The 24,720-nt window shown below is 43.2% G+C and overlaps 3 protein-coding genes across 5 annotated transcripts; 2 read left to right on the top strand and 1 right to left on the bottom strand.

Moving 5' to 3' along the window:
* The first annotated feature begins 2,845 nt into the window (after positions 1-2,845).
* On the top strand, positions 2,846-7,201 carry LOC127345001 (U-box domain-containing protein 45). The gene is made up of 6 exons (XM_051371391.2): positions 2,846-3,014; positions 3,863-3,941; positions 4,216-4,401; positions 4,525-4,632; positions 4,793-6,000; positions 6,135-7,201. The coding sequence occupies exons 2-6, from the start codon at positions 3,891-3,893 to the stop codon at positions 6,952-6,954; spliced, it is 2,373 nt and encodes a 790-aa protein (XP_051227351.1). The 5' UTR covers positions 2,846-3,014; positions 3,863-3,890; the 3' UTR covers positions 6,955-7,201.
* A 613-nt stretch (positions 7,202-7,814) lies between these two features.
* LOC127345003 (OVARIAN TUMOR DOMAIN-containing deubiquitinating enzyme 4) lies at positions 7,815-9,988 on the top strand. 3 transcript variants are annotated; one of them, XM_051371394.2, is made up of 6 exons: positions 7,815-8,151; positions 8,716-8,837; positions 8,941-8,981; positions 9,211-9,309; positions 9,388-9,532; positions 9,699-9,988. In XM_051371394.2, the coding sequence occupies exons 1-6, from the start codon at positions 8,115-8,117 to the stop codon at positions 9,765-9,767; spliced, it is 513 nt and encodes a 170-aa protein (XP_051227354.1). In that variant the 5' UTR covers positions 7,815-8,114; the 3' UTR covers positions 9,768-9,988. The 3 variants fall into 3 exon arrangements, with proteins under 3 accessions (XP_051227354.1, XP_051227355.1, XP_051227356.1); XM_051371395.2 differs by having other exon boundaries at positions 7,965-8,151; positions 9,388-9,552; XM_051371396.2 differs by having other exon boundaries at positions 7,965-8,151; positions 9,388-9,566.
* Positions 9,989-10,221: 233 nt separating this feature from the next.
* On the bottom strand, positions 10,222-15,013 carry LOC127345002 (transcription factor bHLH128). The gene is made up of 6 exons (XM_051371392.2): positions 14,467-15,013; positions 11,540-11,904; positions 11,321-11,449; positions 11,142-11,207; positions 10,805-10,873; positions 10,222-10,614 (listed from the first exon to the last, which is right to left on the bottom strand). The coding sequence occupies exons 1-6, from the start codon at positions 14,879-14,881 to the stop codon at positions 10,561-10,563; spliced, it is 1,098 nt and encodes a 365-aa protein (XP_051227352.1). The 5' UTR covers positions 14,882-15,013; the 3' UTR covers positions 10,222-10,560.
* Between the last annotated feature and the right edge of the window lie 9,707 nt (positions 15,014-24,720).

Below are 24,720 nucleotides of genomic sequence, written 5' to 3'. Positions count from 1 at the left end.
CTAGCTTTATCTAACACGAGCCTTGCCACGCCGGAGGCGCATAGACGACATCGATCTTTGCTCACGGCACACTATCAAGGGATGTGGGAGGAGGATGTTGTTGAACTTTTCAAGGACCTGTGTTTTGTTTCTTTTTTGTTATAAGGGCTGGTTTCAGATAATATATGACCTTAGGAGTTTTTGTCAAAAAGAAATGGTTTGTTACTAACTCCTCCGGACAGAAAAAAAATATTGTGGTCAATATTACTTGTGTCAAGATCGTTGTTGGCGTGGAAACATCAAACATTTTTGAAAGTGAAGAAAGAGAGAACAAGGAAATGTCATGAATAGACTGGCTAGCTTATATAAAAACACTGGGTGGGCAATTACATCATGCAAATGAGTGGTCAATACTCTCCCAGCCTCCTTTTCTTTTTCAGTCATGGAACCATCTCAAACTCAAAGTACACGTAGTGCGTCCAGCCAACAGTAAAACCTTTCTCCATATTCTCTGCTCCCGCACAAAAGCCGCTAATAATTCCCAGACACGTTCAACCATAATCATCTGCGACTCCAAGTGCTTGTCGCTTAAAGCCCCTAGTCGCATCTCCTAAGATAATCAAGCCTAGTACCTAAAAAAAAAAAGATAACCAAGCCTACTTGCATATTTTTGGTTACCAAATGTGCGCGCCCTTTTTCTAATAAGAATGAAAATGCGATCCGGTTGTGATGTGATGATTTGATCTGTTGCGCGCGATCAAGGATCCACGAGAAAGCAAGGCTTGATCTAACTATGAACAAATTTAAAACTCCAAAAGGAGGAGTGCATGGAATCACCGGCCAGTGGAGGGGCCTGATTAATTTTTTTCTTTAGATCAATTAGTTGGTTAGTGCGTGATACTCTAATCGGCAGGTCAAGATGTGTTTCTTTATTTCTCCTCTGTCTGGGGCTCTGTTTGGTTTTGGCATCAGATGGAATCAAAGATCCACAGAGGAGAGCAAAAGCGAATAGAAAAGCTTCAACTTGGAGAGGGCACTAGCTAGCTAACTAGATCTCTGTGTTGATCTTGGCTTCAGTTGTTAAATCTGGGATCGCCATTATCTTGCTTGCTGCTCATCACCAGTGGATTGTTTTAGAGGGAAACCCATTCAAGAGGTGCCAACTTTTGGGCATGCACAAGCAAGTTGGCTTGTGTTTTTGGGGGTGTGACAGGATCATGTGTTGCTTGCCCTCCAACTTGCCCCGAGGCATCACATTACTGGTGGGGAATGCACATGTGATCTGAGAGATGAAGAATGATGCTTGTTATTCCACGCAGTCTTACATCACATGTAATTGCCAAATTCATGATCTATGTTTTATTATAATAGAAACCAGTGTATGAGGGTACTCCTTTTCATGATTTCTACTTGCACAGAGGCTACAAAGGGATAACAATGAGTATGTTTTCTCTTTGTTAAGGTAAAAAGCAGACAGAAACATTACAACAATTTTGACCAGAGTAGTTTAAACATCAATATCATATATGACAAGAGAAAAGGGGAAGGGGAAGGAACATAACGACATGCCATCCAAGTCATCTTGCTTCGATTGGGATTGTTTCCTACTACATGTATTTGACATGACTTTATAAAGATAATATGATGACTGTAGAGCTCAAGTGGAAACTGAAAAAACTGAAATGATTTAGCCCACATGAATCTTGACAATCCCCTACTTTACTAATATGAAAAATAAGTATCACCCAACTAACATGCTCTTATATATTCTTGTTGATTAATTAGATCCGATAAACTTTCAACCCATTTTATTATGGTTGTTCTAGCATGATTTGCTTCCATCAACTATTTCAATAATAAATCTGGTAGCATGATTTACCTACAAACTATTATTCTTGAAAATAAAAAAAATACCAAAATGGAAAGGAGGCTAAATTCCAAAGTTTTGGAGTGAAGATTACAAATTGTATAAACTCACTCAAGGACCAACATATCCACACTAAACAACTACAAGACGTCCACATCTCACATATCCCAACATAGTATTTCCATGCATGATATAAAAACATCTATTCAAACTCAATCAAAAGCATGATAAATAAAGGCGAGATAAATTAACACAAAGTACACAGAGAGGAAATACTGAACCATGGATATTTAGATGGATACTTACACAATAAATAAATAGAAACATAAAACCCCACACACATACTTTCCCAAGTGCTCAAAGTAGAAACTGCAAACCTGATTTTTTTGAAATGCAAACCTGAAATAATTAGGCCGACATGAATCTTGACAATCTCCTACCTTTTGTAATAAAAGAAGATAAGTACCATTGACAATTAAATTCGATGAAGTTTGAACACATTTAATTATGGTCGTTCTATCATGATTTGCTTGCGCAACATGATTAACTTACAAAAAGATACCGTATTATTGAAGGAATAAAAGTACCAAAAGGAGAGAAACCCAACCTCAAACGTTTCATTGTGACATATATAAATTGTACAAACACATTCAAGGACCAACACACGCATGCTAACCAACTACTAGACGTCCACATCTCACAAATTGGGCAACTAAATCAAAGTATTTCCATGATATGAAAAACATATCCAAACTCCATCAAAAGCATAATAGAAGTGTGAAATCAATAATGCACACCACAAAAGGAAAGCTTCAACCATATTTATTTCCATAAGAATCATTAGTTATTAATTATACATATATACATATATATGTAAATAAATGCTCACATGATAACAGAAAAGAACCCCCACACGTCCCATTTTCCATGGCTGCCCCCCTACCCCTGACATCTGAATAAAATCCACCACTCTCCAACGCCCCCCGCTCTCCATTATTTTCCTCCCCTCCTCCTCCACCTCTTCCTTCCTTCCCTCCCTCCGCCGCTCCTCCTCCGCCGCAGCCGACGCCGCCGCCGTAGACCAGCGGAGACGCGCGGGCGCCTCTCCGGAGAGATCCGTCCGCCGCTTCCTCCGAGGCATTTCCCCTCGGCTTCTTCGCTCGACACGGTGCGTGTTTTCGCTCGTCACTTTGCCGCCATGGATCGTTCCTACTTTCGCTTTCCCAGCCAACGGGCCAAGAGATTAGGATTTGGAGTCGGCTTCCGTGGGATGGGTTGTGATGAGAGCTTGGTGTAGTTTCGTTTTGCGTTTTTCCTTCTGCTCCTTCTCCGAGCGAGTTCTACCATTGAGGGATCTCCGGGGAGCTCGCCGAGTTCCTGCGGTTCCAGCGTACTAGCCTTACACGCAGAGGACTCTCCCTCTGTTTCGATTTGTGGTATATTTCACTTGCAAAATAAGCAAGTTCAAATGGCAGATTTGCAGGGGTGAAAACGATGTCTCAGACCACTCCTTATCTTGTGGCTTTGCCCACTCTGGAGGAAACTGCTCTAATAAATTTCTAGTAGTAGTCAGGTTGAGAGCTACTCGAGAGCGAGCTGCCGACATCTGTTTAAATTCCATTTTTATTTTTATTTTTATTTTTTCGGGGCCGACTGACGCGGCGAGGGAAATGCGCAGCACTGCACCGGGAACGCCCGTGTGTCCCCTTGGATTGGCTTGGTCAAAATCATGGGCTCCAGGACCTGCCGCGAATCTCAAGTTTAGTGTGTGGAAACGTCGTGCTCAGTTGGTAGTTTTCCGAAAGGTGCTTCCTGGAGAGCACTGTGTTGTAGGCTTGCAGTGGGCAGATTTCTTACCATTCCTATCTCTTCCTTTCGTACTAATCCTGGGAAGGTTGTTTTGTCCCATCCTTTCAAGTCCGAGCCTGTTGTTTTCACTGGTATGAAACGTGTGCAGTGCTGAGAGTGATCTGCCGATCTGATCTTCTTTTTCTTCCTTCTGAATCTTGCAATCAGATGCTGGAGCTGAGGAGATAAGTCAAGCATGGATGCGATGGAGGTCGAGGAGTGCCCTTTTCTGGCTAATGATGCTAAGGTATCATCTTAAACAGTGGTTTTATCTTGATGGCAATGAGAATACCCATTGTTCATGGCATTAATATGTAATTTTATAAATAGATTTAGAAGCTATTGTATATCCACTTGTGCGTTCTTTACAGATTAGTAATTATTTTACTTTTGTAGCCATAATTTTTGTTTTACTTCTGTAGGATGTTTGTAGGGAAATATATTTAACCCTACTCTACCATTTTCTCTTTTGCTGGATTTGTGTATTGCTGCATAATCTGACGAAATTGTGCTTTGTGCAGTTACATGCTGGAATGTGCAGAGCATTTCATCCTGTGGTTTCTAAACTCTTAGCGATTTTCCCGTTCATCGAAGCATCAAGACCCAGAAGCAAGTCTGGCATACAGGCACTGTGTTCGCTGCACGTCGCGCTGGATAAATCCAAAGGTCTTCTTCAACTTTGCGCAGATTGCAGCAGGCTGTACTTGGTAAGTTGATGTACCCTATCATATAATTAGGTTGCAAAACTGCCGCTGGGAATTGGCACAGTTCTTTGGAATATCTGTGTCATTAACATCCTGAACCCTTACACTAATAATATTCACTTTCAGGCCATCACTGCAGAAACTGTGCTTTTGAAGTTTGAGAAATCAAGAACCCAACTTCAGGATAGTCTTAGGCGTGTCGAAAGCATAGTAACAGAAGATATTGGTCACAAGGTATGTTGTGCCAAATTCTAATTAGCACAGCTGAATTGTGTTTCTGTTTTCTTTCCTTGGACTGAAAATACAACATTATGCATTAGCTATTTAATGGTTAAACAATCTAGTAAAATTTTGCGGTATTTCCTGACATCCTTATCCTGTTGGTGTGCAACAGATTGTAGAGATTATTGGCGAGCTGGAGGAAGTTGTATTTACATTGGATCAGTCAGAGAAGGAAGCTGGTGATGAGGTGATCAATTTGCTCCAGAGAAACAGTAAAACGAACAGTTCCAATGATAGTGGGGAGCTTGAGGTCTTTCATATGGCTGCTCTGAAGCTGGGAATTACATCTTCTAGGGCAGCACTGACTGAGAGAAGAGCCCTCAAGAAGCTAATTGAAAAGGCTCGTTCTGGCGATGATAAGCGGAAGGAGTTTGTTGTGTTATACTTGTACAATCTCATGAGGAAATACTCGAAATTCTTCAGAAGTGAGACAGGTGATGACACCGATTCTCAAGGATCAACTCCATGTTCACCTACGGTATTAGGCATGGATGACATGTATGGCCCCTGCGGAAATAGCCGAGCATTCAGCAGACAGCTGTCGAGCATTCAATCATTTAATTCAAGGTTTGGATCTTTCAATTCGAGACTTGGATCATTCAATTGTAGACCTAGTGGTCCAAGGTCCGAAAACATGTCGATCCCTCCTGAGGAACTCAGGTGTCCCATTTCCTTACAGCTGATGTATGACCCAGTTATTGTTTCATCTGGTCAGACTTATGAGCGTGTTTGCATTGAGAAATGGTTTAATGATGGTCACAGCACATGTCCCAAGACTCAGCAGCAACTGGCCCACCTGTCTTTGACTCCAAATTACTGCGTTAAGGCCATGATTTCTAGCTGGTGCGAGCAGAATGATTTTCCAGTTCCAGATGGCCCACCAGGAACCTTTGATGTAAATTGGAGGCTTGCTTTGTCTGATTCCCAGGCAACAGCCTGTGTGTCTGTCGATAGTTTTGACACTAGCAACATCAAGGGTGTGAAGGTGGTTCCTCTGGAGAATGGGAGAAAAGAAGAGCCAGCATACAGCGAATCAGGAACATTGGACGATAGCTCTTGTGTTGAGTTTGATATGAACGAAGGGTACCGGAATCTGCTGCTCACGCTTAATGATAGAAACAACATACTCAACCAGTGCAGATTGGTTGAGCAGATAAGGTATCTTCTGAAGGATGATGAGGAAGCAAGGATTCAGATGGGCTCAAATGGGTTTGCGGAGGCACTAGTTCAGTTCTTACGGTATTCTGTGGAAGATGGAAATGAGAAGGCACAAGAAATTGGTGCCATGGCTCTATTCAACCTTGCAGTCAATAATAACAGGTATGGAGTCTAAATTATTTTCAGTTAAATGGTGCTTGTCATTTGCAACTAGTTGAGCGCTTCATCTACATCGATTTACCTTGAACTTTTGAAGTCCTTTTGTGCTTACCAAACCCTATGCTGGTCTATTTCAGAAACAAGGGGCTTCTGCTGTCTGCTGGAGTAGTCGATCTACTTGAGCAGATGACATCAAATCCACGTCTATCTGCTGCAGCCACGGCACTGTACCTCAACCTTTCCTGCCTCCCCGACGCAAAGAGTGTCATTGGTTCCAGCCAAGCCGTGACATTCCTAGTAGACCGTCTGTACAACCATGACGCCTGCGACACGAAAGCCAGCTCCTGCAAGCACGATGCCCTCTACACACTGTACAATCTCTCCACCCACCAAGCCAGCATCCCATCGCTCTTGTCCGCGGGCCTTGTGGACGCTCTCCACTGTCTCTTCACAGAGTCTTCGGTGTCGGAGGGCCTCGGATGGACAGAGAAGGCCCTGGCGGTGCTCATCAGCCTCGCGGCGAACCAGGCTGGAAGGAAAGAGATCATGTCCACCCCAGGGCTGGTGAGCACGCTGGCGATGCTGCTGGACACGGGCGAGCCGACGGAGCAGGAGCAGGCCGTGTCCTGCATCCTCGCCATATGCTCGGCTGACGACAAGTGCATCGCGCCGGTGCTCCAGGAAGGTGTGGTGCCTTCCCTGGTCTCCATCTCGGCGACCGGCACGGGGAGGGGGAGGGAGAAGGCCCAGAAGCTGCTGAAGCTGTTCCGGGAGCAGCGGCAGCGGGACGCACCGCAGCAGCTGCAACAGCAGCAGTCCCTGACGGAGACCGGGAACGGTGGCGCCATAGTATGTCACCGGGAGTCCAAGCCGCTGTGCAAGTCGAAGTCGAAGAAGCTGGGGCGGACGCTGAGCTCGCTGTGGAAGAACAGGGGATTCTCCCTGTACCAGTGCTAGCTATCGGAGTTCTGGGCTAGAGTTGATCATCACTAGAATCTGTACATCTCCTCTTTCTTGTTTTTTTTTGGAGAAATGCCTTTTTTTTTTCTTTGTTGTTGTGGTTGGTTTGGGTAAAGTTAAAAAGGACTTTCTTCTTCCCCCCCTGCTCGGTGGGGTGATGTAGGGCATTTTCCCCTTTTGCCTTGTTCAAGACATGTAACCTGTATATAGCCTCGTTAGGAGATGCTTTTCTCTCCTTGTTTAATCCATCCAGTACTGTAGTTAAGCAACCTCGTTTATTCTCTTTGTCTATATGATGTTCCGCTGTTCAGTAACAGGTGGGCTCCAGGATCGTGAGGTCTGCTAAGTAATTCCTTTTCTTTTCTAATAAAGATGTTCTTTTTCTTCAGAAGCCTAAACACGATTATGAGATTTATTTGTTAACAGCAACCCTGTTACTCATGCAGGTGACTTTGTTTTCATTCATGTGCCCGAGAAGTTCTGGTTGGCAGTACCCTGCATAGTGCAAAAATTGGTGTCGCGCATAAAAGTATGAAAGAAAAGGATAGGCTAGCGAAGACAATGACTGGGCAACATGGTAAGGGCGGCCGACACGAATGGAAGTATGAAAGAAAAGGATAGGCTTTCATTCAGCTTGGAAAATTCAGCTTGGCGTCTGACGTTCGGGTGTCGCACAAAGGTCACTGTGCTGTCCTGTTCTTTGCACGAAATTCCATTGGTTCAGCAGGAAGACGCCCCAGCTCTCCAGCGCCACAACCGGCCATCCTCCTAACTGAAGTTTTAAAAAAGCCACGGCCCCCTGTTTTATTTGTGGCGGGAAATCAACCGCGGCGGAGGGTTGATCAGCCGTCGATTCGACGAGACGCGGCGGCGATGGCAACGCGACGGGCGGGCACGCCTCAGCTCCACTCCACTCCACCCAGCTTGACGCAGACAAGAGGAAGGGAAAGGGCAAGCCGGAAATCCCAGCTGTGCAGTGCAGGAATCCAATTCCACCCTCATCCTCCGCTCCCCACTTTTGTTCCATAATTCATATTCCTGCCTCTCTCTATCTCGTACTCTCTGTTCCGGCCTTGCTTGTTTCGTCTGCATACCCTCCGTGCCCCAGAAGAGGAAGAGGAGGAGGACGATCGTCGGCTTCGGCGTCGGCACAACGGATGTCTGACCGGGACCTCCGACCACTGCGCTCGATCCGTATGTCTTCTCTTTCATGCCTGGGTATATGAAAAAAGAGGGTTGCTTTAGTGTTGGTGATCAGTTACTGAAAGAAGGTTCTTTTTCTTGGTCATGATTTCTCTGTGATCAGTAAGATCCTGAGCCTGGGCTTGAGCACAAAAAGGAGCGGGAGAGGGGGAGAAAGAGTAGATAGTGCCGATTTGAAACGGGATTTAACTAATCGAGTAGCTGGATAACTTCCCTAGTTTTATTCCTCCATGCTTTGTTACCTTTGTGCATGCTATGTACTACTGTATGACTAGTTTAAAGCTGCAATCTCACACAACTGGGCATCTCCTTTGACAAATTCAGAAAAAGGGATCAATATATTTTATTGAAAAAATGACCCCTCTTAGTCTTTTACTAGGATATTAGCTAGTGTGCATCACCCTGAAGCGTATACTGGTATTTGTTTCTGTGCAAGTCTGGGTGGTTAATTTAATTTTGACTTTAATTTAATTTTGACTTCTATTTAGCCTGGGTGGATGCCCTGGAACTTTGAACATAGGAACTGAACTTACATGCTGCCTTTCACATTTTCAGGAATCACAGGGGATGGGAGATGCCTGTTCCGGTCCGTCGCTTACGGCGCCTGCTTAAGGAGAGGACATCAGTCGCCTACCGACAGCGCCCAGAAGGAACTCGCCGACGAGCTTCGAGCAAAAGTGAATGAATTGTTAATGATTCTGTCCGTTGAGCATGCCATTGTTCAATGCAATTTTAGCCAGAAAAAAAATTCTCGCTGACCCATTTTCGCTCTGCTTCTAGGTTGCAGATGAGTTCATCAAGAGAAGAGGAGACACCGAATGGTGAAGTATTCTTCCGCTTACCATTTTACATCTAACCCATTTGTTTCCTGCAAAAATGGGAAAATGTGCTTAAAATGGAGAACTAAATTAGATGACTCACCATTCTAATTCAACAGCTTTTGGCACATGCTTTGTTTCTGCATTTCATCGCTAAAACTTCTTCATACATAAAAAAATACAGCCACAAAAACATGATTTCTTCTCTGTCAATCTTCGGTGTTATGGATAGGTTCCTCGAAGGTGATTTCGAGAGCTATGTGCGTAAGATGAGAAAGCCTCATGCTTGGGGTGGAGAACCTGAACTTCTCATGTGCTCCCATGTTCTTAGGTAGGCACCTTTCTTATTTAATTAATTATGTATATCTTCAGATGCCTACAACTGTTAGTGAGGAATGTCAAACTACAGGATGCCCATCACTGTTCACATGTACATCAAGGGGTCTGATAGTCCCAGGATCATAGCAGAATATGGTCAGGAGTATGGCAAGGACAGCCCGGTCCGTGTTCTCTATGATGGTTATGGGCACTATGATGCGCTGCAGCCATCTCTTGTAAGAACACAATCAAGACTGTAAGTAAAATACTGTACGAAATCCGACAACTTTGGTCTACTCTTTGAGGAACCAACCCATTCTTAAATTAGCTTCAAAGAGTACTTTAAGTATGCAGTGCTACGCATTAACCTCAGTAATGTAATTTAAGTATGTAAATTTGCAGGAGAGGAGTGTAGCTAACAGGAGAATGCGTTATCTAAGCTTCTTCTACTTCTCTAGGACAGCCGCATAAGTGCTGGCATCTGCTACAACTTGGTTTTGCCCAGACTTGCCAAAACCATATATAGCGCACATGGAGTTCAGCTTGGCTTTACTGCTTCATAGGCTGATGTATAAATAAACTTCAGCTGTGTAACTCCCGATCAATCAGAAATTTAACTGTATAACCTTACACTGGGTCCAGCTTAAGAGAGCTGAATGTTTTGTGAAATTATGCAACATTTCAATCCTAAAGCATGCTGCTGGACATATATAACTTACTGACAATTGCTTGGAAGAAACTAAAATCTCTCAGCAAATGTGTGTACAATTTTTTTTTTTTTGAGAGTATGAGTAATATCATACAATGCTAGGTTTGCCACTAACTTTCCTCTAGGAGTTTCTCCTTAGACTAAGATATGTCAATTGGCCATATCTATTACTAATCAATCCCAGTGGTTATTCAGAGATCTGTGTAAGTCTGGCAGTTCAGAAAAATAAACCTGATGTCAAGAGGACACAAGGGATCCTTACAATAATTTTGCCAGGGACAATGGTGATAAACAGAAGCAATTCGGTTCGCGTTGAAATGAAAGATTGCTGATGCCTTATATTACATACTTAAATTACTCTACTTGCCATCTCCTAGTCTTCGAGCCATTTGAAGCTAATCCGTAGTACAAAGTACAAACCAAGAAATGGGGAAGCTGGGCATGGAGATCACTTGACATGCCGGACGACATTTACAACTTAATCTTCCGAAGGAAAACTTGTGTTTTGTGAATCACATTGGTACAACATAACATCGTAGATCTGGTTCTCCAGCCTCAGCATTCCTGCTTGGCTGAGCAAGAGCAGTTTTCTTGGTCCTGTTTTAATTTCTGCATAAACCCATTTTAATATAATAAGTTTTACATTCTACTGTTTTCTTGGAAGCAAATATCTTATTACTTGGCTAGTCTATACTTATGTAGAAAATGAAGGAAACATATTAGTATGTCACGGAAAGTGACATTTTTTTAACACCTGGAAGTGTGCGAAATATAGGAGCTGTGCCTGTGTGGAACATACCTCAATTTGTTCCTGCAGAACTTTGATGTAGTCTACAGCAATGTCCAACATTTCTGAAGTATTTGTTTGCTGCATAGTCAAGAAGAAACTTATCAGTATTTCTGTACTACATGACTTTTTTTTTGGAGAACAGGTGTACACGCGCAAAATAATCAGGTCCAATTCAGTTTAGGTCTGACAAGACAATACTTTCAGTCTAGGATAGAATTGTCGGTGTTAGTACTTCAAGTGAGTATGTGCTTCTGTAATTCCTGGTGGAAATTTCATCCCTATCTACTGACAGAGTCGATAGTGGCCAAGTAGCTATCAGTTAGTACAGTTTAACTTATTTAGTTACCTTGTCCATGTTTGGCACGAGCTCTTGCAGCTTCCTTAGCCTCTTGCTGATCCTTGTTCTTCTTTCCTGAACAACACAAGCGAAGAAACGATTCAGCATAAACATCAAACACCAAGATGGAGAGTGCAAAGAATCTTCATGCTAAATTAAGTCTGAAGTTAATATTGCAGATAACTAACCCTCTCAGCGATACTTCGCGGATGAGTCGCGCAGCCACGCTTGGCGCGGACTCTGCAGGCGATGGAGTCCTGCATCTGCAGGTATTCATCCATGCCGGGCATCTCCAGAGACGAGCTCGACAGGCCGAACTGAATTGGACGAAGAGGAAAATCCATCACCGTTAGCACGAAGTTCAATCGCACAATGGCAAACACGACCCTGATCGAGTCTGGCCTTACCTGCGAGTCGATGTTGCTGAAGTTGGCGTCGTCGCCGTCCACCGCCACCCTGGCCCTCTTGTTGGGAGAGGAGAACATGATGGAGGTGGTGTCGTCCCATGAGCTCATGGAGAAGCTCCTGGAGAGGTCGCTGGAGCTGTTGCATCCGGCGCCGGCGCTGCCGTTGGCGATGCTCTCCCCGATGTCGTTGGTGCCCGGCATGGTGGCCATCCCCATCTCCGTGATGTGCGGCATCATGTCCTGCCTGGAGAAGCTCCACTGCGAGCTCAGCCGACTCTGCTGCTGCGTCATCACGTTGATGTTGCCTCCCGCTCCTTGCGAGTAGCTCCCCATCACTGCCCTTGTGCCAGCCATGCCGCCATTGCCTGCATAACAAAAGCATATCTATCAGTCTCGTGACTGTGGGTCCAGTCTATCAGTTTGAGTTCCACTGTTAAAAAATATAACTGGTAATTGCGAGAGAAATATTAATGGGAGATTTGATGCATGGGTCTAGGATGGATGGAACTTTGGTTGGGTGTGTTTTGTTTATAAGTCGAAGCAATCCGTTAGTTTCTACTACCTCCATTCCAAAGTTTAAGGTTTTTTTTAAATCAAATTAAATAAAGTTTAACCAAATTTTTAGAACAATCTATAAACAAAGATAATATTTTATAGATACCATACGAAAATATATTTCATTATCTATTTAATGAAATTAACTTTGTATTTTGCATGTTAATGATTTTTGGTAAAAGCTTAGTCAAACTTGACATAGTTTAGCTTTCTAAAAGTAATATAAGCCTTAAACTTTGACCCGTAGTACATGTGACACGTGATATAAACATCATACTATTGCGAAGTATTTCGAAAACAAAAACAATGGTAACTCTTATGGCATATAAACGCGAAGGGGGCAGTAGGGCAATGTGCAACTTGGACAGTGAAATCCTTTAACTTGGACTGTTAACCCGGTACTTATTTTTTACTCCAGTTACACATTTTCAATTTAAGTTTGAAACTTGATACACGCATAACTGCATACATCTTTCCGATGCCAAATTTTTGTTTCGCATTTTTCCGATTTTCTTTAGTATTTGTTTCGATTTTATTATTCATGACTCGAAATCATAGAAAACTCAAAGGAGCGTGTAAGCAGAAGCCAAAATTTGACCATGACACAAGATAGGCTGATTTTTGCGTAGATCATAGACCGGAAATCCAAGGCCCAGTCGTCACGCGCACACATGATGTGTTGTGGTCGGCAGAGGTTTCGTTCGTAGGCACGTGTGACGTCAAACACCCCACCAACCCGCTAGAGGACACGAGCTAGTATCCTACAGCCCCACTCCGTCCACTGAACAAGAAGCTCAAGACAAGCCAGATTTATCATCATCTGCCGACGAGCATTGGTGAACAGGGGTCGTCCCGTCATGATCAGGGGGCAGGAGCCAATTATGTGAAGTACGTGGTGCTGCCACCGCCCACAGCCTAGTGGAAGGATAATTGCTGACCTGGCGCTAGAATTGCTGACACGAGCCAATTATGTAAAGTGGTGCATGGTTAATATTTCAAGTTACGCAAAGCTACCCCATATGATTAGGTAAACAGATGGATGATGTAACTTTGCGACTCGCTCATCCTCCTCACCGTTCCCAGCTTGAGCTATGCCTGAAGCATGATCTCCTCAGAACTCAGATGGATGACTTGACTTTTCAAAGTCGTCGAACCGAGAAATGGCTGACCATACGATTTTGTTTATTATTAGTCAACCCCAAGCACCACAGCCACAGATTAGAGAATATAAAAAATTCAGGAAATGCAGTGTTTATTACAGTGTCGCCGTTGTTCCACTTTTGATGCCTGACACGTCGGAGCGACGTGGACACGACACGCGCGGTGGTAACCAAGCCCCATGCCGGTCTTATCTGCTGCTATTTTCTGTATTTGTGTTGCGTTAACGACCAGGTACGTGCATAAGTAAATCCCACGGAAACAGCTGTGTACACGTGATACGTGTGGGCCATTTGATTATCATATTACTACTACGTAGCAGGAATCGTGAATGCGGAGACAAGTGGTATTGCCTCGTCGGGGAAAGAGAGAGAGATGAGAGAGATGCCACATGTGTCCAGGTTCTCTGGTGCCAGCAAGGAAGGATAACGCCAGGTCAGCCAGATGCAGTGTACTACGATACGAAGCTGCTGCGCTAGCCTGAACTTTGTTCTGGTTGTAGCACAGGTACAGATTGATAGGTTCAGTGCATGCGATATGTGCCCTACGACGGAAGAATGTGTAGCCGCAACAAAAAAAAAAAGAAGAGTTTGTAGGCTTGTGGTAGGAGTGTAGAATAATGATCAGTCAATGATAGTGGTGCATCGGAGAGAAGATAGATAAGGTGCTCTTCACGAACAATGGAAGCGACAGGATGAGGAGGATTGTTTTTTATCCGGTGTATTAGAATAAGGCGGTTATTCCACTCCGTTCTTTCGTCGCACTTGCGAGCCACCCAAATTATGATAAGTGTAGCAATTAGTCGGAACCATGGATCCATTGACCTTCATCTTAGTGCTTGTGTCGAGACTAATTACAGTTGGACAGGTTAGAGTGGACGCGTAATTAGTTTAGCTGCCACTACCGGAAGCAGGATTGATTAATGGGGAGCTAAAGCTGGTAGATCAAGCGCACGAGCTGGTTGTCAGGCGCCAGTAAGCTAAGCAAAGCAAGTGTCGCTTAAAAGAATGGTGATCAACAGATAGGAGCTGGATGCCGGAGAGCGCGCGCGCGCGGTGACCGCCCCCGGCGGGCACGGAGCGATCGAACCGGGACGAGACACGCAACCGCGGCGGGGCCCGCCTAAGAAGCCTAACCAATGATGGACTGGGCGGCACGGCACGCGAGCAAGTAGGTGGGTAGCCGGGTAGTAGTAGGAGACGAGAAGCGCGTACCGTGCGGGTCGCCGACGAGGCGGGAGAGCAGGCCGGCGGGGGAGCTGCTGTGGCGGAGGAGGCCCGACTGCTGCTGCTGCGGCGGCGGCGCGAGGGCTGGTGGCGGCACGTGGATCTCGCCGGAGCCGCCGTAGGCGCGGTGGAGCGTGGGGACGTCCGGGCGGGAGGTGGACTCGCAGGAGGTGAGGCCCGAGGACTCCCCGGAGAAGAAGCGGCTCACGGCCTGCTGCTGCTGCTGCTGGGGCTGGTGGTGGTGCTGGTGCTGCGCGGGCGAGGGCGAGGGCGCGTCGCCGCGCACGACCTCGGAGAGCGCGGCGAGGAAGGAGCCCGGCGCGGAGCCGTACCGGGCCAGCCCGTGCCGCGGCGGCGGCGGCATGCCCCCGTGGCCGTGGTGCGCCTGGGTCGGGCGGTTCATAGCGGTTGACTGGAGCAGCTAAGCGACGATCGATCAGGTGGGCGGCGCGGCCGTGGGGAGTGTGGTGGTAGGAGCAGGGAGCAGCAGAACAGAACGGGAGGAAGGTGGTGGTGGCGGCTTGGTGATGGTGCGCGCGTTCCCCACTGCTTTCTAGCGACGCGCGGCCGATGCGAGGGGGCAGGGGGGATGGATGCTGCGGCACTCGGAAGCCCGACCCCACGTGCCAAGTGCCGTTTCACAAGAGCGACAGAGTCGTCATTTTTGGTGTAGTTTGGCCAGCCCTGCCCCGGTGCTCTGGGAATCTGGCTCTGTTTTCTGCCTCGGCCTGGATACAAGGGCACCATCCCATCCATTTTAGGCCCTATTTCGGATTCGTTTTCGCGGAAAATAAAATCAGAAAAATATATCACGAAAGTTTTTCACCAAAAAGAGGCATCTGAAGCTTTGGGTCACGAGAGAGGAGCCACGAGGCCCGAACGAGGCCAGGTGGCGGGGCCCAACTTCTTAGCCGTGCCACTAGTGCCCGTTCGGCCCCGATCGTCGTCTCGCCTCCCCCCTTCACGAGACGCCTTATATACCCTAAAAACCCACCTCCTGGAAGGACACGACGTTTCGCGAAACAGAGCACCGCCGAGACCACGATCTTCGTTTCGGGGGCCAGACGGAGAGAGGGGATTTCGAGGGCTTCTTCATCATCACTACCACCGACGTCATCACCAACCATCATGGACTCACTCTCCATCACCATGAGTGAGTAATTCTCTGTAGGTTTAGAGGTGGATGGGTTTTGGATTAGATTGGTCATGTAATACTCCGTACGGGTCGAGATTTTAGGTGTTCGTCTTGAAGATATTCTTGTATGAGTGTTGGTATACCTTTGCTATGTTTAGTGCTTGTTACTAGGACCCGAGTAACATGATTTCAGTACTGAACTTATATTGCTTATCGTATATATTAGGTGGTATTTATCTGCGAGGTGTATCACTTGTTATTATGCTGATCCTGCGAACCCCTAGATGACAGGTGGGGAAAAACAAAGGTGAGATGTAGTGATTTCGAGGATTGTGTGTGTTCATGAATCTTGATGCTTTGTTCCGGTCTATTCCGAAGGGTAAACCTTAATTGCTTGTAGTTCCAAGTTGGCCCCGGTGAAATGGGCAAGCTGGACAAAAGATGTTATGCAAATTCTCTTAGTTAGTACGCATAACTATATTTGAAGCACACATCTGAATTAGATATGAGTGCTATGTTAGTTGGATTACGTTACATGATCAATATCATCCATATATCACCACATTACTACCTCATGCCTACGATTTTATCTACTGCATGTTTCACATTCCTTATTCCGGTGAAAACCGGAATTCTGCTGCTTCCATTTACTGTTTTCTTTTACTGCTTTGAATCAACTGCTATAAAATAATCACTTTCTTTGTGAGTTTATTGATATACAGGTGTGGTTGAGAGTGACGTCTCAATTGCTAAAATCTTATTGGTATTCTTGTGTTCCCCTTTAGTCGAACTATAAATTTGGGTAATACTTCCCATCGAAGATTTCAGCGATCCCCTATACTTGTGGGTATCAAGACATTTCTGGTGCCATTGCCGGGAACCTAGATTTATTGGTAAGACAACTTATTATCATTTACTTGCTGCACTTATTTGTTTCTCATCATGGGAAATAATAAGTAACCTACTAAGAAGATTACCATGCCCTCTACTACAAGGAAAGGTACGGATTTACCTTCTAGACCACATTTTTTGCCTCAAGATGCTATTACTCATGCTACTAAAAAGAAAGTTATTGCTCATACTAGTTTTCCATTATCTATTATGTCAACTAGTAATGAAAGAGATTCGTTGGAGGTTGATAAGGATAAAGAAGATAATCCAGATTTATCCAACTCCATGTCTGATGAAAACATGTAATCTGAACTTGAACATGATGAACTGTATGATGAACATGATAGGTCTTTAAGTCCTAAAGTATCAAATTTTAAAGATGATAGTATCTTTACTGAAGCTTTTATGAATGTCGAGCTAGATGATTTGGATGAATTCAAAGCTAGCTTAAGTTCCTGCTTAGAAGATTTATTTCCTAATGCTAGAAAAACTGAAGCTCGTGTGATTTACATTAAAGATAAAGACTATTAAATTTAATGGTAGAGAGGATGAACTTCCTTGGGAATATTTAATAAATCTCTCTGAGCTAGCAAATTTATTTGGAAATAATGAAATCGAAAGACGCTATTACTTCTTGAAACTGTTTCCTTTCTCTTTGGGAGGTGAAGCAAAAGCTTTGTTTAATTATTTAGTGCTTCGGTCTATTACTAGTAAGGAAGCATGCATCTATTCGTTTTGTAATAAATATTCTCCTACTAGTAAGATACATACTTTGGTTGAAGAAATTATTCACTTCGCTCAAGGTAAAGAAGAAAGTATTCTGCAAGCTTGGGGAGATTTAATTCCCTCGAAAGGAAATGTCCTGCCCATGGTTTAAAGGATAACCAATTACTTGATGTCTTTTATAATGGCTTAACTGAAGGTTCAAGATCTTATCTAGACAGTATTGCAGGTAATATTTTTAGGGAAAGGACTGTGGAAGAAGCTAAGAAATTATTGAATACCATCAGACAAAATCACGATGATTGGCATATTGATGAAGATATTACATATGTAAGAGGTATTCATAAATTTTCTAATGAATATATCAAGGAAGCTTGAAAGTCTCTCAAGTAGAAGGGCATTAAAACTTCTGAGTTGAAGAAACGCTCCGAAGATGGCTATAAATTTAATACTTATGGACCATGTTTTGCTATTCAAGTACATTCTATAAACTCTGGTAAATGATAATGAAGAGGTATCATTCCCTACTGAAGTTTCCTTTGTTATTAAAAGAGACATATTGGAAAATTCTCGCAATATAGAAATTATTCATAAAAATCTGAGCTTGTGTGTAGATTCTCATAAAATAACTGTCAAACGCTATCATATGATGCAAAATCAAGTTGAGCAAATGATTTATCTTCAAAATAAATTGTATGAAAAGCTTCTTGATGAGAAAATATAGGTATGTGAAGTTAATATTAGAGGAGGTTCAAGTACTCAGGACCCTGATTATCCTGAAGGACATCCTAAGAGAAAAGATCAAGAAGCTCGCAAAAAGAAATCTATTGCAGGGAAATCTCCCAATGACCATGAAGAGAATGAGAATTTTGAAGATGAAGATAATGATGTATCTATTTCTCATGCTAAAATTAAAGATGAGAATAATAATGAAGAAAATGTGGAAATGTCTCAACCACAAGAAGAACCACCTGAAGACACTGCTGATAAAGAACCTAAGCCCACAATAAATGAAGATCCTTGATACGTCCAAACGTATCTATAATTTTTGATGCTCCATGCTTATTTTGTTACAATTCTTATATATTTTATGTGCACTTTTTCACACTTTTTAGCATTTTCTGGGACTAACCTATTAACGTAGTACCGCAGTGCCAGTCCCTGTTTTCTGCTGTTTTGTGTTTCAGAAAAGTTGTACATGAAAGTTTCTTGGAATTGGACGAAACAAAAGCTTAGAGTCTTATTTTTTCGGGACGAAGACGGAGCCAGAAGGACACACGCATGAGAGCTGCCACGTGGCGGTACATAGGGCAGGCGCGGCCCCACCCTTGGCCGCGCCTGGCCCATGTACTGGCGCCTCGTCGCCTCGTTTGCTCCGCCCTTCCGCCTATTTATTCCTTGTATCGGGAAAACACCAGGGACCAGAGCCTCCATCCACGAAAAGTTCCGACGCCGCCGTCAACCGAAACCCTAGTTCGGGAGGGTTCTGCAGTCTATCCCGGTACCTTGCCGGAGAGGGAAATCACCGCTAGAGGCCTCTACATCGCCATGTATTCATCCAAGGTGATGCGTGAGTAGTTCTCCACGGGACCATGGGTCCATAGCAGTAGCTAGATGGCTGTCCTCTCCTTGTTGTGCTTCATGTATAGATCTTGTGAGCTGCCTAACATGATCAAGATCATCTATTTGTAATTGCTACATGTTGGTTTGATGTGGATCCAATTTATAGAGAGATTTCTTTGGTTGAGATTATGTATTATGTTATTATGATCTTGCATGCTCTCCATTTCTAGTAGATGCTCTGGCCAAGTAGATGCTAGCGACTCCAAGAGGGAGTATTTATGCTCGATCATGGGTTCATGCCTCTATTTAACCATGGGAATTGTCCTTGTTCTCTACGGTTGTAGATGTGATGTTGCTACTAGGGAGAAAACAATAATATTCTATTCAAGGGTTGTTTCATCGTTTACTTTACACACATTGCTTAAACCGATAGTCTGTTGCTTGCAACTTAATACTGGAGGGTGTCGCGGATGTAATCCTGAAGGTGGATTATTTGTCATAGATGCAGTTGGATTACTGTCTATGTATATTGTTGTAATCCCCGCATACTTTCATAGCATGTATTCTGCACCAACCATTAGCGTAGAATCTCTGTTTGTCAATTGCCCATCTGTAATTTGTTTACCCAACATATTTATTTATTGGGGAGGCGCCTCTAGTGAACTGTCGACCCCGGTCCTTCTTCTTTTAATTGCAATCTTCTACAACATTTTCATGATTTGTTCTCTGCAAACAATTCTTCTTCCACACGGTTCGTTTAATCCTTTGTTTTCAGCAAAACTAGTGAGCTTGACAACCTTGCTGAACGTTGGGGACAAAGTACTTTGTTGTTTGTGTGCATGTCTCCACGTTGCTGCTGACGCCGGCAGTGCGCCCTGCCACGAGTTGGTTCGCAACACCTCGTGAGAGAACGTTTTTCTACTAGTGGTCGATAAACCTTGGTTTCTTACTGAGGGAAAACTTCCTGTTGTGCTCATCATACCTTCCTCTTGGGGTTCCACTCAACGTTGCGCATAAATTCTCTTTCATCAACTCCGCGCCCAGCAAAGACTTTTTCTGGCGCCGTTGCCGGGGAGAAAAGCATCTCTTCTGCGAGGGGAGTCTCTCACTCTCAACTCTTTTACTTTGTTATTGTTTTGCTTGCATATTTTATTTTTATATTTTTTGCATTTTATATCGAAAATCCAAAAAGAATTTAGTATAGCTTTTATTTCTGTTGCTTGCATTATTTTTGTTCAATGGATAGTCCCATTACTATGTCGCACGCGGGTATGATTTTCACATTCAAGCAAGGGAGTGAGGAAAGTTTTAAGGAAGCTTGTGGTAGAATTAATAACTATTATGATAATACTGAGCCTAAAATGACCTTAAGTTTGCTTCTTAGTAGCTTTTATTTTGGACTTGTTCTTCGTTATAGGTATGCTTTGGACACTGTAGTTGGAGGAGATTTTCTCAATTGTGATGGAGACTAAGCTTTTAATGGTGTTAAGAAATTAATTGCAACATACAGCTCTAGTGATTATGATTCGTCTCTTATAAGTATTTGTGCTAGGTTAAATACCCTTGAAACAAGCACAACTAGTTTGAAGGAATGTTGTGTTATGCTTAGTGAAAGTTTGTCAATAAGTTCTAAGCCATCAAGCTGGTTTCCTACAATGAATGTTGCTATACATAATAAAACTCTCCAAGCTCTTTGTGATATTATGTCTGAGTTTTACCTTATGCCAAAAGATATTTATAAGTCCCTGAATCTTTGGGAATATTCGAAAGGGGTAGAAGAAGTTATTTGAGATGATAATACTATTTTATTACCTCTTGGAAAAGCTAAAGGAGTACATACAAGTGTCTTGGGAAGAGTGGTATCTACTGATTATCGTGTTATTGAATGTGCAGGAAAAGGACAAATCACACTAGGAAGGTCCTTGCTAGAATGCTTGGGAGCAAAGATAAATATGGGAAAAGGAAGTATAACTTTTAGCACTCCGCCAGGAGGGTCTTATTAGTTCCCTAGGAAAAAAAGAGTAGGAGCAAGAGAGGTAAACTTAATGCTCGCGCGTATGCTTTTGATGAACCACCTCCTGATAATACTTGATTTGCACCCTTTCTGCGCCTAGCTCAAAGGCGTTAAAGAAAAGCGCTTATGGGAGAAAACCCATGTTTTGTTTCTGTTATTTTTGCTTTGTTGAGTCTTGGAAGTTATTGCGACTGTAATAACCTCTCCTTATCGTTTTTATTTCGTTTTTGTGCCAAGGGTAGCCTCTAATAGAAACAAAGCAGTCTTGGGGGTATTTGCAATTCTGAAACAGATTTTGTGCTGGTCACACAAAAAATACTTAAAAATCGCCAGAACGTCATTTTGAGCTGCAAAGTTTTGTGCTTATGCCCCAGCATATCTTAGCTAACTGATACGTCCATTTTGCATCACTATTTTATATCATAATTTGCTGTTATTCATTGATATATTTCATATTTAGAGGTAATACTTATGTTATTTCATCTATTTTGCATGTTTCATGATTATTGGAGGATCGCGCACCGGAGTCAGGATTCTGCTGGAAAAAGCGCCGTCAGAATGCAATATTTCGGAAGATCAACAATTGACGAAATTTATATGAAAAATCCTATTTTTCCAGAAGACGAAGGGAGCCAGAAGGAGGAGCCGAGGAGGGCCGCCGTGGGCCCACCTCACAGGCCGACGTGGGCCAAGGCCTGGCCGCGCCGCCTTGTGGGGAGGGGGCCCACAGCCCCCTCTGGCCTCCTCTCCTTCGCGTACATCTTCGTCCCGAAAACCTAAGCTCCAGAGGATAGTCGCGAAGAGTCACAGCCGTCTCTGCGGGGCGGAGAACACCAGAGAGAAAAGAGCTCTCCGGCAGGCTGAAATCCGCCGGGGAAATTCCCTCCCGGAGGGGGAAATCGACGCCATCGTCACCGTCATCGAGCTGGACATCATCTCCATCACCATCGTCATCATCTCCATCATCATCACCGCCGTCTCCACCGCTGCACCTCGTCACCGCTGTAACGATTTGGGTTGGATCTTGATTGTTTGATAGGGGAAACTCTCCCGGTATTGATTTCTACTTGTTATTGATGCTATTGAGTGAAACCATTGAACCAAGGTTTATGTTCAGATTGTTATTCATCATCATATCACCTCTGATCATGTTCCATATGATATCTCGTGAGTAGTTCGTTTAGTTCTTCAGGACATGGGTGAAGTCTAAATGTTAGTAGTGAATTATGGTTGAGTAATATTAAATGTTATGATATTTCAGTTGTGGTGTTATTCTTCTAGTGGTGTCATGTGAACGTCGACTACATGATACTTCACCTTTATGGGCCTAGGGGAATACATCTTGTATTCGTTTGCTAATTGCGGGGTTGCCGGAGTGACAGAAACCTGAACCCCCGTTGGTATATCGATGCAGGAGGGATAGCAGGATCTCAGAGTTTAAGGCTGTGGTTAGATTTATCTTAATTACTTTCTTGTAGTTGCGGATGCTTGCAAGGGGTATAATCACAAGTATGTATTAGTCCTAGGAAGGGCGGTGCATTAGCATAGGTTCCCGTGTGTCCTCAAGAACGTTTGGTCATTATAAGTAAACAAACCGGCTTGTCCTTTGTGCTAAAAAGGATTGGGCCACTCGCTACAATTGTTACTCTCGCACTTTACTTACTCGTACTTTATTCATCTGCTACATCAAAACCCCCTGAATACTTGTATGTGAGCATTTACAGTGAATCCTTCATCGAAACTGCTTGTCAACACCTTCTGCTCCTCATTGGGATCGACATTCTTACTTATCGAAAATACTACGATACACCCCCTATACTTGTGGGTCATCAAGACTATTTTCTGGCGCCGTTGCCGGGGAGTGAAGCGCTATTGGTAAGTGGAATTGGTAAGGGAAACTTTTACTGTTTGTGCTGATTTTATTTCTGCCTGCTGCCATAATTTATTATGGAGAGATCTTCTCTTGAATTTTTATTTGGAAAATCTACTACTACTGCAAAGGTAGTGGATGAGGCACCAGGTGAGGAAGAAGTTCCATACAAAATACCTATGAAAATTATTGAACGTGTAGTGGATAATCGTTATACAGGGGATGGAACTGTCCACCCTGGAGATCATTTACTGTTCTTACATGAATTATGCGGTTTATTCAAGTGTGCAGGTATTGCTATGGATGAAGTGAGGAAGAAATTATTCTCTATATCGCTGTCTGGTAAAGCGGCGCATTGGTATAAATTACTGGATAATGGGGATTCTCTTGAATGGAATGATATTGTGCCCCGATTTTATTCTAAGTTCTATCCTCCAAGTGAAATTCACAAGGACCGGAACCGCATATATAATTTTTGGCCTCATGATGGAGAGAGTATTGCCCAAGCGTGGGGAGATTGAAGTCTTTAATGCTCAAATACCCCATTCATGAGCTTCCTGGTAATATTATTATTGATAATTTCTATGCAAGACTTTCTTTTCAAGACAAGACCTTGCTGGATACTTCTTGTTCTGGATCATTTACACGCAACAAAGAAGAGTTTAAAAGGGACCTTCTTAATCGGATCCAGGAGAATACTGAAGGATGGGAGAACGACAAGGATAGAGAATCAGGTATAAATTATGATTATAAATGCATTGAAGCTTTTATGGACACTGATAAATTTCGTAATATGAGTGCTATTTATGGTCTTGATTCTCAAGTTGTTGCAAATCTTTATAAAGCTTTTGCCTCTCATTATGAATTGCCTAAGAAGAATTTTGATAAGTATCATGAACCGTATAAAGATAAAATTGATTCATCTATAAATAAATGTGTTGTAGTTGAAACTGTTGATCATGTTATTCCTGAAGCATATACTGAAAAAACTCCTTTCCCTGCTAAGATGAAGGAGTACTCTGTTATAAATAGTGCGGTTAATAAAAGTGAAAAGAAACCTATAGAACCTGAAGAACAAATAAAGGTTGAACCTGCTGTTGCAATAGTTAAAGATCTTGTGACTGAAAATGTGGAGGATGGTCATATTATTTTCTATGAAGATGCTTCTAATATTGTTTCACATCCTAATAAGTCCAAGAAAGCTAGTGTTCCTATGCTATCCATTAGAATTGGTGATCATTGTTATTATGGTTTATGTGATATTGGTGCAAGTATTAGTGATATTCCTTATGAGCTCTACACGGAGATTATGCACAAAATTGGTTCTTGTGAACTTGAAGATATTGATGTGGTTATTCGGCTGGCTAATAGAGAAACTATTTCTCCAATTGGTATTGTTCGAGATGTGGAAGTTCTATGCGGTAAGATTAAATATCCTGCTGACTTTTTGGTACTTGGTTCTGCTGCTAGTAAATATTGTCCTATCATTTTTGGTAGACCTTTTCTAAATACTTGTGGAGCTGTTATAGATTGCAAGAAAGAGAAAATTTTGACTAAATTTGTTGGTGAATCTTATGAGTTTAATTTCTCTAACTTTGCCAAAACTCCTTATAAAGCTGATTCGCCTAATAATGATTTTAGAGTTGAACAGTGTGCATCTATTGCTCTTGCTCCCAATAATCCTTTGGAGCAACATTTGGAGAATAGTGAGAGTGAAGTTTTTAGGGAAGAAAGAAATGAGCTTGATGAAATTTTCCTTCATCAACCTATTCTTAAGCATGATTTACCGGTAGAAGATCTGGGTACAACACCACCACCAAAGGAAGATCCTGTCTTTGAATTAAAACCATTGCCTGATAATCTTAAATATGCTCATATTGATGATAAGAAAATATATCCTATTATTATTAGTTCTAAGCTTTCAGAGTTTGAAGAAGAAAGGCTATTGGAAATATTGAAGAAACACCGAGGAGCTATTGGCTACACTCTTGATGACTTGAAGGGGATTTCTCCCTCTATTTGCCAACATGCCATTAATATGGAAGA

This window comes from Lolium perenne, chromosome 3 (genome assembly GCF_019359855.2).
Source record: "Lolium perenne isolate Kyuss_39 chromosome 3, Kyuss_2.0, whole genome shotgun sequence".
NCBI classification, from domain to species: domain Eukaryota; kingdom Viridiplantae; phylum Streptophyta; class Magnoliopsida; order Poales; family Poaceae; genus Lolium; species Lolium perenne.
Note: the sequence above shows the minus strand (reverse complement) of the source record. Positions and strands in the feature narration are given on the sequence as shown.

What these genes read in the sequence shown, in the direction of transcription:
- LOC127345001 (XM_051371391.2), top strand. Translation starts at nt 3,891, where the DNA reads ATGGATGCGATGGAGGTCGAGGAGTGCCCTTTTCTGGCTAATGATGCT. An exon ending in TTCTGGCTAATGATGCTAAG is followed by an intron (nt 3,942 to 4,215) that starts GTATCATCTTAA and finishes TGCTTTGTGCAG; the next exon opens with TTACATGCTGGAATGTGCAG. An exon ending in ATTGCAGCAGGCTGTACTTG is followed by an intron (nt 4,402 to 4,524) that starts GTAAGTTGATGT and finishes ATTCACTTTCAG; the next exon opens with GCCATCACTGCAGAAACTGT.
- LOC127345003 (XM_051371394.2), top strand. Translation starts at nt 8,115, where the DNA reads ATGTCTGACCGGGACCTCCGACCACTGCGCTCGATCC. An exon ending in CCGACCACTGCGCTCGATCC is followed by an intron (nt 8,152 to 8,715) that starts GTATGTCTTCTC and finishes TCACATTTTCAG; the next exon opens with GAATCACAGGGGATGGGAGA. An exon ending in ATGCGCTGCAGCCATCTCTT is followed by an intron (nt 9,533 to 9,698) that starts GTAAGAACACAA and finishes GTAAATTTGCAG; the next exon opens with GAGAGGAGTGTAGCTAACAG.
- LOC127345002 (XM_051371392.2), bottom strand. Translation starts at nt 14,881, where the DNA reads ATGAACCGCCCGACCCAGGCGCACCACGGCCACGGGGGCATGCCGCCG. An exon ending in TCAGCAACATCGACTCGCAG is followed by an intron (nt 11,450 to 11,539) that starts GTAAGGCCAGAC and finishes CGTCCAATTCAG; the next exon opens with TTCGGCCTGTCGAGCTCGTC. An exon ending in TCGTGCCAAACATGGACAAG is followed by an intron (nt 10,874 to 11,141) that starts GTAACTAAATAA and finishes TTGACTATGCAG; the next exon opens with CAAACAAATACTTCAGAAAT.